We start from the raw sequence: 12,333 nt of genomic DNA on the forward strand, positions 1-12,333 counted from the left end.
GCTGCTGCCTTTGGGTGGGGGTGGAAGAAACGCTCTGTCAGGAGCAGAGTAGCTCCAGCTGCATAGGCAGGGAGGTCTGCTGGGTCCAGGGGGCTTCCTGTTTAAACAGTTACAGAGTCTGCAGAATTGGTTAAACTGTCAAAAAAAAGTATAGAGGGTAAAAAACATAACAAAGGAACCATCCTTCCTGTATCTGTACGTGCATTGTCTAACTGTTCATTTAGGGTTGATCAAACGCTTGTTGCAATTTTTCAATTCACTTTAATGGCTTTTAGATTAGGTCTTTTGTAATGTAGAATCAGATTAAAGTTTGTGGAACTGTAGCTGCAGTTCAGGAAAGCTCATGCTTTTATACATAAAAGCTAGGAGAGATCGTTGTCATAAGCTAGTAGGTCCCCCAATGTAACATAGGCAAGTCATTTCACTCAGTGACTTCTGCAAGACCGAGTCTTGCGGTTGCGCGAAAGCAATGCAACTGTTTATTAGAAAATAAAAAAAGGTAGGTGAGGGAGAGAAAGTAGTCCACTCTTATTTCAGGCACACAGTACAGTTAGATTATTGCGTACAGGACTTAAGGACATGTTTAACTGCTCCTCTATAAAAAGGTGGGAAATTAGACATGGTTTAGTGCTTTGCAGAACCAACTCCTATGCAGCAACGGAAATCACACATGGCGAACTCTTCCAAGGAGTCTGGGAAGACCTGTCCTTTATCTCCAGCTGTAGTGACTCACTAGTAAGGCTGCTGTAGAGGGACCGCTCACCCGGCCCTGCTGAAGCTTCCCCGGTGTTTCCCCTGAGCATTGCTTCATTGGCACCCATTGGGGTGCTGCCCAATCAGACTGTGGGACCTTGCAGGATAAGGCTCGCTCTTCTTTTACCTGTGGTGTGTAAGGCAGATCTAGCTCTTCCTAAAGAGCTGAAAATTGCAGTCACAGAAGGAAGCTTAGCAGTGCCCCATTTTGTGAGATGCTCGCAAAATTTGGAATGGGTGTACATGTAAGTGTGTATACGTGTGTGTAATACAAGTAAAATATCTTTACATGAATAACATTTCCTGAATTTGACATTACTCTGCATTTTTTCTCTCTGCCACATGATGGAGATAATGGTGTAAGATATATAAACAGTGCTGCGTGGATCACGCACTTCAAAGGAAGAAGTTTCAACTTGGCGGTTTATAGTAGTTGTTCCATTAGTGTTGGTTTTGCACTAGCCTTGACAGAACAATATTCTCATAGTATTTGGGGATGTTATGTTTAAAGCAACATTTGGTTACTTGTCTCGTTCTGTTGGGTTTTGGTTTGGTTTGTTTTTTTACACAAAAGGCAAGTATGCAGGAATGCCCTTACCGAATCATCCAGGCTATCGATGCAGCAAAACGCCAAAGTTCGTATTCGGTAACGCAGTCAAAAGAATTTGCATAGCTTGCATTGACTTTATTGGGACTTTTAAATTGTACTTACATGTACACAGTTTGGGGTCAAATACAGCTACTAGTGGGGCTCTTGTACCCGCTTCTGCAAAAACAGGGGATTTGCAACAGTTCCTGCTTAAGAAATTAAAAGAGCACATCCTCGACCCTACTGTCACCATGAGTCTGAGTCTCTGCATCCTGGGAAGGACATGGTAGGGCCTGAATCAGTTGATCCTTGGGTTGCATTCTAGAACCTTGCATCTGCTCCCTCTTCTTTTATCCATCTTCAGCACAGGTCCAGATCCAAAAGTTGTCGAAGCCACTTCTGGAAATTCCCAGCCATTTCAGTGAACTTTGGGTCAGGCCCATATGAAAAGGCAGAGATGGATTTTCCCATGGAAATTTGTTTAGTGACATTCCGAAATCTCCTGGTGAGAGATGTAGTTAATTTTTATGGTGAGAGCTGCTGTGTTGTATTTGTAATCATAATGTAGTAACAAGACATTTGTAACAAAACTGCTATAGGTTGATATACATCCAGGAAGGGAGAAACACATGTTTCTTTCCAGTCTGTTAATTTTTTGTGGCTGTTACTCTGAGGAGGCAAGTTCCTATGCAGATGTCAGTGCAATTCCAGCTGCACTGTTGTCACGTTTCTGTGATTGAATATTTGCTGGATGAAGCAATACTCTCACCCCTCTCCATAATCCACCTGCCTTGTGAATCGAACATGCTGTGTGTTTAATTCCTTGTACTTTGCTCCTTGTATCCTGTGCAAAATTGTGATTTGAGGAACTGTTCAACTCTGTGATACTGCAAAACTGTCAGTCCAGTACCTGCCTGTAGGTTTTTTTTTTTATTTCATTAGCATTTAAAAGTTTGTATTTAGAGCCTCTCCCTTGATAGGTGCCTTTCATATGGCATATTTGTAATTATACTTACATTTAAAATGTTGTGTGTAAAATGTACATTAAAATGCCTTCAAAGTTAGCGAACTGACGTGCTGCCTGGACAGCAGCACATAACCACACGTGTGTGTGCGCACCCACTTACTGATGTAATAGCTTCTCCAAATGTTAGAGTTTTTCTTCAGAAGACTTTTTCCAGAAATGCTGCACTCCATGCTCTGGGGTTTTGCTCCTATGGTTTTTTTCATGAGAACAAAGATTAGTCCTTCATGGTCCTAAACTCAATGCATGTGCATGACTTAAAGGCATTACCTACCAATAAATAGGAGATTAGCTGCGGCTTGTGTATTTCCTGATCAGTTCAGGTTTTTTCAGATGGCTCGTTGTTATCCCGTTTCCTTTAACGATGGGACACTTTAATGAGTTTGCCATCTGACATACATCTGCTTCCTGTTAAACAATACCTTCATTCTTCTAGAGCTGCTAAACTCATCTTTTATCCTACAAGATTTTTATCTGCGCCTTGAAAACAGCATGTACAAATCGGTCAGCATATTCATTTTCTTGTTAAGAATTTTTTTGGTATGTTGTTTTTGAGAAAGAATTAGCAAAACAGGCATCTCCTTTAGCGCTTGTTTGTTGGAGAATGGGAGAACATGGATATTATTTGTCTAATTAAGAGCCAGCCAGTCCAGCTCGTGTTTGAAGTACAATAAGATCCACTTCTGTGGCTAACATTATACAGTTTCTAACAGTTATTCTGTCCTCCCAGCAAAGTAAGGGGCTGGTGCAAAATGGGGGGATTTTGAAGGCTGTTAATATTGTTTCTTTGAGGAAAGAGCCTTCAATAGCTCGATGATGGTCAGTCTCACGCGTGTGCAGAGTTAAGGCTCTGTGATCATCAGGCTCTCTTAAATCAATCCAGCCAGCATTGAGTTTGTGCATCTGCCTCGGTGCTTCTCTTTTTCCCATGTGTTGGGAACACGCAGTCATACTGGATCTCTGACTCTGTCTTTCCCCTTCACCGGTCAACATTGCTCCTTCAGAAAAACTTTTTTCTTTTTAATCATAAAACCTTTTTCTAGTGGAGGGAAAACTGGATAGAATTTTCCTTGTATTTATCTGTCTCTACATAATGTCCTTTATTTGTTTCCTTTATAACAAGCGTGCATTGCTGTTTAAAAGAAAATCCTGTTGTATGTGAAGTTCTGCCCCACAGGTCTAAAGGACATCTGTGAGAATGGCTTGTAACCAAATTAAGCAACCCTGTGGGGCACATAATGTTTTGTCTCGGAAAGGAATTTATTTCCAAACATTCACATATGCCAGGTGACAAGTGGAAATACTTTGGGTTTAGAGCTGGGGAAACAGGAAGCAAGGTGCAAATATTTATTTGAGGGTTAGTGGGTGCTTGAATCAGACTAATGATTATAGTTCAGGAATTCTGTGGTTTTTCCCATTTACAGTTTGCAGTTTTCTCTCAGTTTGCGCAGGGTTAATGCTATTCCCTTGAAAATGAGGGAATTGCTGATTACCTCAGGTGGCTGCTGGTGCATCAGCTGAAACCTTTGTTTTAATGATATCCTTGGCACTGTTGAGACTGGTGTTTCTACCACTGTTAACACTGTTCCTTCACCCCCAGCAGCGCTGCAAAGCCGCATGTTCAACACAGAAGAGCTGTGAAAAGTTGTCTGTTGCAAATGCAACTTGATGGTTTTACCTGTGATGGCCCAGCTTCCCATGGGGTTCCACCTCTCTTTGGCTTCCTGCAGTCTTGTAGGAAGGTGCTGTGGACTTCATGTTTCAATGTGTCTGTTATGGAGCGGAGTCAAGAGATCATCTCTGGTCATTGCTATACCAGTGTTGTCATACTTCACTGAAGAGTTTTGTTTCTAATTGCATCAGTATTTATTAACAAAGCCCTCCATCATCTATTTAACATACAAACTTGTCCATTCTTCCACCACGCTCACATCTTTCATCCCTGAGCTGCAGGAATGGGGCTGATGGCTCTGGCAGTCTTTCTTTCACGTTAAGATTACAAATTACCTTCATTGGGTTCCTTGTGGAGTCTGCAGTTTATCAAGGAGGATCTGGGAGGTGGTATTAATTGAAGCTTTGCAAGAAAATAAGTCTACTTTGTCAGCTTTGGGGTACACCATTGATGATCGCTGTGCTGAGCTCCTCTACCCTTCACCTTTAGTCAGTACGGTGGTAAGCTACAGGTCTTCATAAAGGTGTCTATTGCTGTGACCCCTGACATGATCAGGGGAGAGACTTATCTCATTTCGTGCTTTCTTGTCAAATCCCATCATGGGGAAAGTCTCTTTATAGCTGGAACAGCAGTTTATCATAATCCAGATGTATTGAGCAAGCATGTGAAGAATTTTAGGAGGACAAGACACTGAACCAGATTTACTGTGATTATTTATGTAAATGGTTTGGTGGTAACTGCAGTGGGCAGACAGGGTTGTTTTATTCTACTGTAACTTGAACATATTTAAAAAGAACCATCTTTTATAAAGAAGATGATTTAAAAAAAAAAAGAATATAAAAGGGACTTAGATAAAGAGAAGATTGTTTTCCCACACATCTTTTCCCGATGTATCCTTGGAAAACAGTGTATTTTTTGATACTCAGAAGTGAGTTATTAGACTTTTCTTTGTAATAATAATGGAGAAGGCACAGTTTGGCACCTGCAGCTCAGACACATGTGTCTCACTTATAAATACAGGCTTCAACGGTGACAGCATCTCTATGAGCCTTGTCAAAGTGTGTGCAAGTGACAGGTTAGGTGACAGGTTAGTTGAGAACTGCTCCGTGATGACTGCACTATGTTCTCCCTGAAGGGAACAGATGTTCTTGCTGTTGGCCTTTGTGATGTTTGTACTGTCAAAATCCTCTTCGTAACTGCTGGCTTTTCTCCCGTTCCTGTTAAGGTGGAGGTTTGGGTGAGAGCAGTTTCTGGGATGCAGGCCTTCAGCTGAGAAAGCTCTTACAAGGTGAGGAGCCTGTTTCCTCCTCTGGCTGTTTATGCCACTCTCTCCTGCAGTATTTGCTCTAAGGTTTGTAAAAACAGATAGCTCTTCTGAAGAGCAAAGCCCGCTGAACTGGAGACAGTGAAAACCTGAATAAACAAACATGTGCCACAGATTAGTAAGAACATCTGTAGGTTTTATATTGTTTTGAGAACACATACCACATAGTTTTTCATTTCTTATGCTTTTCTAGTTTCTCCCTTTCTTTCTGTCTCTCTGTTTTCTTCTTCTTTTTAGATATATTGCTAATAAAGGTTGGAGGTAGAAAGCACAGCTGGACCCTGCATGACATGCCACTGTTTAATTTCTAGCTCGGAGGATGAGAAGAAGAGTAGTTTTATTGTATCCTAGAAGAGAATAAAGCCACATGCAAATTCCAGCCATGGACATCTGTTTCCTCTTTGTGTGAAAGAATTCTCGTATTTGGAAGGGAATCCCAGTTCTGAAGGGGCTGATGAGAGTTTCTTTTTCTTTTTTCTTCTGGTTCTTCCTCCTCTTCTTTGCCACTCCTTCAGCTTGCTCTCCTTGCTCCCTGACTGCTGTGCTTCCTTCGGGACAATGTCAGCTTGCAATTTAGCATCAGATATTGAACGGGTGAATTTTGAGTTACTTTAGAACGTTGTGTTGCAGTTACTAAGTGCCTCCTTACATTTCTTTTATTTAATTAAAGAGTATCTGGTGGGAGGACTTTTGCTCTGTGATCAGTCTCGAGGGCTTGCAGGTTGGTGTTTTTTTTAGAAGTGGAGATGTGTGTATCTGTTGCTCTGGCTGGGAAGTGCAACTAAGTTTCTAGAAGTAACTTATTAAAAATAATCTCTTAAAATCTTTTTGTATCAGGGGAGTTAAGTAGATCTGTAGAAAAAAAAGGAATCGGCAATGTTCATTACATTGTTAGGCATCAGGTGCTAAGGACTAAAGGGACCAGAGTAAATGATAATTTCACTAACCTATAAAACATTTTAGAATAATGATTTACAGCTGTCTGGGGGCTTTAAACTTTGTGTGTGTGTGTAAGAGTTGACTGTGTAGAACAAACAGCACAGTTATATAACATCAGGCCAGACATGAGAACTGGTGCTCTCTGTCTATTTTATATTAATGTTGAATGAGAGCTTGGTGGAGCTCGCCAGGGTTTCATATTTGCTGGCAGAAAGTTACCCACATGTGCGGACCACATTTTTATTGTTGCCTTAGCCTATTTCAGGCATAAATATCGCTGCCTGGCAGGGTGTGATTCTGTTCATTGCTGAAGAGCTTTTCTTTTAAAAAGCAAAATATGAAAAGGAATGAAATGCTGCAAATGTTCAAATTAAGAAGTGTCCCCAGACTGCGAGATTTTGTCACGTCTGTCGTGGTAGAGAAATAAAGGGCAATAAGCCATCTAAAGGCTTTTTCATTGTTGGATGAGTTACCCATGCAGAGCTATTTCTTTTTGCATATATTAATCCTGCTTTTGGGTGTGGGCTGTTTAGTCTGGTCTCTTAGGGAAACACGGCTTATGCAAACAGGGTGGATGCACACACGGACACACAGCAGCCCTTGGACGTGTTGGCCACGGAAATGTGACGGAAGGGCAGGGGCTGTAAAGATAAATAGAAGTTCCTATAAATTTCTTGAAAATACGTGTGAGGGGAGAATAATGGCAATTAAGGGGTTTGAGGGAGGGCTTGGAGTAGGAACTGAACTTTCAAGAGGGGCTGTGGAATAGATGTCAAAAGGAAATGTGATGGAGGTCCCTGTCACGGGAGGATCGCCAAATCTGGCTTGGAAATTATTTGGCTTCAGAGAATCTGATGACAAAAACCAAATCCGCAGGAAGCCAGACTCCCTTTTGTTCCAGTACCCATGAAATTGCTTGTGTGGGTTGTGTTTTTAAATCCAAATGTTGTCAAACAGGCTGCAATGGAGACTTCGACTGTGAGAAATGCAGGACATTTCTTGTTGGGATCTTCTTAGCGCAGGCAAAGGTGCTGCTCTGCTCGGTTTTGTTGGTGGTGCTTCCTAGTTTGATTGTTTTTTGCAAATGTTCAAATTCCATTAGTGTGACAGGCTGAGACAGTTGGGGTTGTTCAGCCTGGAGAGGTGAAGGCTCCAGGGAGGCCTTATAGCAGCTTTCCAGTATCTGAAAGGAAAGCTGGAGAGGGAGTTTTTACGTGGACATGTACTGATAGGATGAGGGGTAATGGCTTCAAACTGGAAGAAGGTAGATTTAGATTTACATATAAGGAATAAATTCTTTACTGTGAAGGTGGTGGGGCACTGGAACCAGGTTACCAAGGGAAGTTGTGGCTTCCCCATCCCTGGAGGCGTTCAAGGCCAGGCTGGATGGGCTTTGAGCAACCTGGTCTAGTGGGAGGTGTCCCTGCCCATGGCAGGGGGGATTGGAATTAGATGTTCTTTAAGGTCCCTTCCAACCTAAACCATTCTATGACTTATGAGCGTTTAGGCCCTTATCCTGCAGGCATCTTAGAAAGGGATACGAAGATGATTAGGGGACTAGAACATCTCTCTTATGAAGAAAGGCTGAGGGACTTGGGTCTTTTCAGTCTGGAAAAAAGATGATTGAGGGGGATCTTATCAATGCTTATAATTACTTAAAGGGTGGGTGTCAGGAGGATGGGGCCAGGCTCTTTTCAGTGATGCCCGGTGACAGGACAAGAGGTAACGGGCACAAACTTGAACATAGGAAGTTCCATTTAAACATGAGGAGGAGCTTCTTTACTTTGAGGGTTGCAGAGCACTGGAACAGGCTGCCCAGAGAGGTGGTGGAGTCTCCAACTCTGGAGACATTCAAAATCTGCCTGGACGCGTTCCTGTGCCACCTGCTCTGGCAGGGGGTTGGACTAGATGATCTCCAGAGGTCCCTTCCAACCCCTACCATTCTGTGATTCTGTGCAGAGGGAGCCCAGCAGCTGTGCAGGTCCCACTGATATATATCCCAAACCTTCGCAGGCACTTTGGAAGCCTGCGCATCACAGCATCTTACGGGGCGCACGGGGAAAAGTGAAACCGATAATCCCCATCCAGTTCTGGTCCCTGCTGAGAGGGACAACAGAAAGCAAACACCACTAATGCCGAAAATCAAACAGCAGTCGTGAACAAATTTCCTCTTTTGTTGAAATGCTTCTAGCTAGGAGATAAGAAGGGTTTTATGTCAAAAGCTTCCCTTGTTGTCTTATTAACAGCTGCATAATTTTACGACTCATTTGCAAGTATAAAAAAAGCAAAACTTGGAGACTGTGTTTGAAAGCTTGTTTTGTTTGGTGTACAGCTGGATACAGAGCATTTCCTTTTCTCTTTTTTTAACAAATTTGAAGCAAATGCATTGGATATTGTTTCTATTTTTTGGCCTAGATAATAGAAGATTTTGTTGCTTTTCATTTTACATTGCAAAGAAATCATGCCATTTAACTCCAATTCAACAATGATGCAGCAGCATGTGGAGATAGATATATCTTCTCATAAATATATTACCACACATTACTGTCAAATAGCTGGACTTTTTCACCCAGTATTAAAAACGAAATTTAATTGCTACACTAGAGTTTCAAGGCCCTGATAAATAAGAGCCATGTCTGACCTTTAGCGTGGGGCTCTGAGATGCCACCAGGGATATTGCTCATTGTTCAAGATGACAAACTTCCTCTGAGATTTCAGTTTGTCAGCTCAATGTACAGCAGTGACATTGATTTCTTCTCACTGCCATTTCCTGCCTGAATAGATAACAAATTTCCTGTGGCAGGTGTCTGTCAAGCTTAGTTTTGCCTGGCAGATTAACTTAATAGACTCATTTATTAATCATTAGTTGCAACACAGTGAAGCAGACAATACTCTTTAACTCTTGTGATGTTGAATGGATGTACCATTTCACATTCCTTTGTGTAGCTGGCATTTGGCTTCAATAAGCCGTTCATATCTCTGTAGTGAATGTTTTTAACCTGTCATTACTCACGTTACAAAGAGCAAAGATTTATGTATGTTGTGTGACCCATTTTGAGCGTGCACTAATTTTCATGGCAAAAGGTGCATAAGTGCTTTCTGAAACTAATAAAATGATGGACAAATTACAAAATCAGCCTACATAAGAGGGAAAACTAATCTGACATGCATCAAGCTTGGGGAAAGAAGATAAGAGTAGAAGAAAATAGATACTTGAAAATCCTTTGAACTGGGGTTGACCAGCTGTTGAAGTGGAAGAGATAGCTGCAGGCAAATCAGACCTGCAGATACAGCTGGAGGGCAATTCTGGCACAGGCTAGTGTTTTCACAAGGATTTCTTCCTCCAAGATATCTTGAGATAGATATCTGGGCTGGAGATAGCAAAGGCAGGGTTGGTACCAGAAGTGGGTATTGGACAGGGCTTGTCAGAGTGGTGAAGGAGGAGGAAGAGCCAGAAGAACTTAGTGCAGAGATTGGAGGAGGAGAAAACAAAAAAGAAAGGCAAAATCTTGGAAAGTGATGTCTCTTCTTGCAAGGAGTCACTCTGTTCATGATGAAAACTGGCTTACTACATGTGTTGCGCCTGCAGTGCCTACAGAGCTGAGGGAGAAGTACGTTTGCTTTTTTCCCCTCTGTTAAGAGAGTTCTGTAGAGGAGCGGGAAATACACAAGCACTGCTGGGGACACATGGCAGCAGGAATTGAGCCTGTTGCTGGATAGGAGAACCTCTCATTATAGGTGATGAGAAGAGAACCACCAAGCCTTCTCCCCTGGCTTTTGGTTGGGTTGTGGTAGCTCTTCAAAACCTGCTTTTAATTCTCAAGGGAGCTTGTTAATGTGAGATCGCTGGGAGGCGTTCAGGAAAGTTTCTGCAGCTGATGCCCAAACTGCAAGGCCCTGGTTGAAGCACAACTGTTTTCAGCTCAGCATTTGTGCGAGTGTGTATTGCTGGAGGCGTTTTTTTGCCAAGTTGTGTTCCTGGCCTTGGGACCGTGTTTCTTGAACCATCCTTATGGCTTTCTTGGCTGAGCGTCAAACCAAGAATGTCCCTGCACTAGATCATACTGCTTATTGCTCCTCTAGGCCACTCTGGTAACAATACATTAACCTCTCAGCAGGGAATGTGATAAACAAAGTAAAACTGCTTTAGTGAAACCAGTCATTTAATGGCAGCGTACGTAAAGTGTCCTTAAAGATTTGTAAATGTAACAAGCTGCAGTTCACTGAGTGAACAATAACTGTTCCTAATTTAGGCAGTCGAGGAACATGCCAACCTAATTTGCTTTTGTAACATTATGCTGTTGTTTTTTTTTTTTCTTTTTCCACCTATCCAGATTCCTTTCTCTCTGGTACAGTTTCCCCTCTGGGAGTCCTTAAAGGTAAGTCCTTTTTAATGATAGAAATATAAGTTATAAATTTCACAAAGGCTTTCCATGGTAACTTAACTAACTTGATTATCACAATTATGGGCACATCCAAGAATCAGTAAGTATGTACCAACCTACCTGTGCATGTGAAGATCGTTTGCCTGAATGTCTGAAAAATAACAGGGAATATCTAAGCACTGATGTTTGGCATGCAATCTAAATTTTACTCCCCGATGTGCCAGAAATCTTATTTTCTGCTCTAGCTTTTTTTACTGATTAAAGAAGAGTGGGAACCATCTTGAGTTATGTGATTTTTTTTTTATTTTATTTTATTTTTTTTGGCATTTCATTCTTCAAGGTAACAGGAAATTGCAAATAACACAGAGAAAACTGATTGAGCCTGATTTTGTAGACGGCAAGAGACTGTCAGTGCATCACTGACAAGCTGTTTTGATTGGCTGCATGTACTTTATTTAAAGGTCATTTAAAGAAGGTGTCAACTGGATGATGTTTTAATAGTGCAGTCTTTCAGAATGATGAGCTGTTCTCCCACGGGGTGGTTGCTTTGTTTGTCATGGACAGAGTCAGGGTCCAGATTTTTGAGCACAGAGTTGGATTTGAAGTCACGTAATTTCTCTGTCCCTCTGTTGCCTCCCATGCAAAAGGTGAAGGAAAGTCAGGGTTTTTCAGGTACTTTGAGATCCTGGCTTGGAAGCACAGAAATTATTTCTGATAGTTAAAAGCATTGGAGCAAAATACAATATTTATAAGAGAGGAACTGGAGGAGAGTAATTTTCTTCTCGTTAAGACTTCTTGTTGGACTTCTGAGAAAGCTTGGCACGGAGACCCAAACTGGGCAGAGGTACTGGGAACCAGTGACAATCTTCCTCGCCCTTTGCTGCTTCTACTGGGGGAGAAAGGCTTATGTTCTTCTTGATACTTGTATGCTTGGTTGGGACAATAGCTTGTCCTCTCGCTGCGTGTCAGTAAGCTTGGGTTTTTTGGGAGCCCACAGTGTGAGTATTTGCATCTAGAGGCTTCAGGGAGTCCAATAGAAAGGGGAGTCCACAAGAGGAGGAGCGTGGAACACATCAAGAGCTTTCATAGAACTGAGCTGTGTTTCGTAGGGGATTCTGTAGGTACTTCATGAGCTGAGCCTGATCCGGTGTCTGGGTATCGTCCCATCATGCAGGCTAGCTTTGGCTGCCTTATTAGGAATCTGTTTCCCTGACAGTGTCTAGGAATGGCTTTCTGTAAACTCTTCAGCAGCAATACTGGCCTGACCTGCTAATTGTTAGTGCAGCAGCCGTGTTTGGGAGCAAGAGGTAGCACTGCTTAAAGAGAAAAAGTGCAGCGTTCTTGCCAAAACCACATAAAACAGCAACATGGCGTAGCTGTTTTCAGAATGTAAAGTTGTTTTAACTAATGTCCACGTAGCTGTGACAATAAAATGTATTGTTTAGATTGTGGGCTTTAAAGAAGACAGTTTGAATTTAGCTAGCTACAGGAGTGAGTCACTTAGGATGAAACATCGTGTTTAATCTAAAGAGGTCAGTGCAGATCTGAAGAGAAACAAAACCGGGTTAGTTTGTTCCACAGACCAGTGGCGATATATTCTTCTGCCTGTGAAACCGAGAATAGAAAATGGCAAAAATCAGTCTTGCG

General features: G+C 42.0%; 1 protein-coding gene across 8 annotated transcripts in view; it reads left to right on the top strand.

The window, feature by feature from the left end:
- The window catches only part of SLC25A26 (solute carrier family 25 member 26), a 90,772-nt gene that overhangs the window by 53,555 nt on the left and 24,884 nt on the right, over positions 1 to 12,333 (top strand). For 6 of the 8 annotated variants that reach the window (XM_054216498.1, XM_054216500.1, XM_054216505.1 and 3 more), the window contains exon 6: positions 10,636 to 10,680. The exons of the other annotated variants lie outside the window; for them this stretch is intronic. In XM_054216498.1, coding sequence (XP_054072473.1) covers positions 10,636 to 10,680 — 45 coding nt within the window. The remainder of the gene's footprint in view (positions 1 to 10,635; positions 10,681 to 12,333) is intronic. 8 annotated transcript variants of the gene reach the window in all.

This window comes from Rissa tridactyla, chromosome 10 (assembly GCF_028500815.1).
Source record: "Rissa tridactyla isolate bRisTri1 chromosome 10, bRisTri1.patW.cur.20221130, whole genome shotgun sequence".
Lineage (NCBI taxonomy): Eukaryota > Metazoa > Chordata > Aves > Charadriiformes > Laridae > Rissa > Rissa tridactyla.